This window comes from Limulus polyphemus, unplaced genomic scaffold (genome assembly GCF_000517525.1).
Source record: "Limulus polyphemus unplaced genomic scaffold, Limulus_polyphemus-2.1.2 Scaffold1231, whole genome shotgun sequence".
Classification (NCBI taxonomy): domain Eukaryota; kingdom Metazoa; phylum Arthropoda; class Merostomata; order Xiphosura; family Limulidae; genus Limulus; species Limulus polyphemus.
Window position 1 is genome coordinate 231,270 of NW_013666841.1, and position 3,093 is coordinate 234,362.

Consider the following 3,093-nt stretch of genomic DNA (forward strand, 5'->3'; position numbering starts at 1 on the left):
CTAGTTTGGAATCTTCAGACAAGAACAGATTCATTGTAGAACATAATGGCTAGCTCAGAACCTACACACAAGAAAATATTCATCATTGTACATAACAGTTAGTTCAGAACCTACAGACAAGAACAGATTCATTGTTGAACATAACAGTTAGATCAGAACCTACAGACAAGAACAGATTCATCATTGTACATAATGGCTAGTTTGGAATCTTCAGACAAGAACAGATTCATTGTAGAACATAATGGCTAGCTCAGAACCTACACACAAGAAAATATTCATCATTGTACATAACAGTTAGTTCAGAACCTACACACAAGAACAGATTCATTGTTGAATATAACAGTTAGTTCAGAACCTACAGACAAGAACAGATTCATTGTTGAACATAACAGTTAGTTCAGAACCTACAGATAAGAACAGATTCATGATTATACATAATGGCTAGTTCGGAATCTACAGACAAGAACAGATTCATCATTATGCATAATGGCTAGTTCGGAATCTACAGACAAGAACAGATTCATCATTGTACATAATGGCTAGTTCGGAATCTACAGACAAGAACAGATTCATCATTATATATAATGACTAGTTCAGAACCTACAGACAAGAACAGATTCATCATTATACATAATGGCTAGTTCGGAATCTACAGACAAGAACAGATTCATTGTTGAACATAATGGCTAGTTCGGAATCTACAGACAAGAACATATTCATTGTTGAACATAATGGCTAGTTCGGAATCTACAGACAAGAACAGATTCATTGTTGAACATAATGGTTAGTTCAGAACCTACAGACAAGAACAGATTCATCGTTGTACATAACCGTTAGTTCAGAACCTACAGACAAGAACAGATTCATTGTTGAACATAACAGTTAGTTCAGAACCTACAGACAAGAACAGATTCAGTGTTGAACATAACAGTTAGTTCAGAACCTACAGACAAGAACAGATTCATCATTATACATAATGGCTAGTTCGGAATCTACAGACAAGAACAGATTCATCATTGTACATAATGGCTAGTTCGGAATCTACAGACAAGAACAGATTCATTGTTGAACATAATGGTTAGTTCAGAACCTACACACAAAAACAGATTTATCATTGTACATAAAAGTTAGTTCAGAACCTACAGACAAGAACAGATTCATTGTTGAACATAACAGTTAGTTCAGAACCTACAGACAAGAACAGATTCATCATTATACATAATGGCTAGTTCGGAATCTACAGACAAGAACAGATTCATCATTGTACATAATAGTTAGTTCAGAACCTAGAGACAAGAACAGATTCATTGTTGAACATAACAGTTAGTTCAGAACCAACAGACAAGAACAGATTCATTGTTGAACATAACAGTTAGTTCAGAACCTACAGACAAGAACAGATTCATCATTATATATAATGACTAGTTCAGAACCTACAGACAAGAACAGATTCATTGTTGAACATAATAGCTAGTTCAGAACCTACAGACAAGAACAGATTCATCATTATATATAATGGCTAGTTCAGAACCTACAGACAAGAACAGATTCATTGTTGTACATAATGGCTAGTTCAGAACCTACAGACAAGAACAGAGTCATCGTTGTACATAATGGCTAGTTCGGAACCTACAGACAAGAACAGAGTCATCGTTGTACATAATGACTAGTTCAGAACCTACAGACAAGAAGAGATTCATCATTATATATGATGACTAGTTCAGAACCTACAGACAAGAACAGATTCATCGTTGTACATAATGGCTAGATCAGAACCTACAGACAAGAACATGTTTTGATGAATGTACATAATGGCTAGTTCAGAACCTACAGACAAGATCATGTTTTGATGAATGTACATAATGGCTAGTTTAGAACCTACAGACAAGAACATGTTTTGATGAATGTACATAACAGTTAGTTCAGAACCTACAGACAAGATCATGTTTTGATGAATGTACATAATGGGTTTTTCGGAACCTAACAACAGATTCCTCGTAATTACCAATTCGTAATAATATACACTGACATTTTTACATTAACATATACTAAAATTTGTGGCGTAAAAACACCGAAACATGTAGAGTCATTTTAGGGCTGGTTCCTGTTTGATAAATTATTTATTGTGTAATTATTTTAGCGTTGTACACCTGTATATATGTGTATATTACACAAGTGCCGTTTGAAATTATTTACCTTCAAGTTATTTTTTTATATTTATTCTACTTTTAAAATGTCTGACAAAATTTAACCTGTGACAGTATGTTTTATCGTAGTAGGTTCATGATTTATAATCACATCTTGACAACAACAACAAATTAACAGCAATAAACACAATACAGGGTGTGTGTCATAAAAGTATTTTAACAAAATTGAGGGTCTGAGACAGGAGATTTAAATCTCTGCTATTGAGATATTCTGTCAGTGGCAAACACGCAAGTATGAACAATATGTGTTCTAATTCCTCACAAGCTCAGAAATAAGTGTTAATTAATTTGAATAATATAATTTCCGCCCACCCTTTGAATTCCATAAACAAACTAGAAATGTTTTGAATTGAAGATTATAACAAGAATGAAACTAATATTATAATGGAATATTACTTAATTTATAGCTTAAAAGAACAATATGCATAATTTTATTATAATAAAAAGGATTCCTTTGTTAAACGTTAGCTGAAGTCTTCACAAGAGAAGTAGACAGAAAACTCTCTAAAGCTGCTACAAAGAGTATACTTACTAGAGTTCACTAAGTATTGGTTTGTAACACCTGGATGGTCAACATCGTGAATGGCTGCTGCAAATAAAGCTGCAAGGATTTCCAGGTCTGTGAATACTGACTGCAATGAGAGCATCATGATGTAAACGGGAGGTAATATAAGTCAGTTTGTTAGTTGCAATGTATATTAAATAATTGGGACCTTGTGCACATATAGATTAAACACAATCAATTAGAATTTTCGGAGTCTACTTATCGTTCACTGAGGAAAGTTTTGAAATCTCATTATTTTAGTATCAGGCTGATATTAAAGAGAAAGTACGATGCCTGATATATAAAATGATATATATATATATATATATATATATATATATA

General features: G+C 33.0%; 1 protein-coding gene across 1 annotated transcript in view; it reads right to left on the minus strand.

Moving 5' to 3' along the window:
- Positions 1-3,093, minus strand: part of LOC106462717 (cAMP-specific 3',5'-cyclic phosphodiesterase, isoforms N/G-like) — a 69,292-nt gene that overhangs the window by 11,597 nt on the left and 54,602 nt on the right. Inside the window, exon 10 of the mRNA XM_022390040.1 lies at positions 2,740-2,839. Coding sequence (XP_022245748.1) covers positions 2,740-2,839 — 100 coding nt within the window. The remainder of the gene's footprint in view (positions 1-2,739; positions 2,840-3,093) is intronic.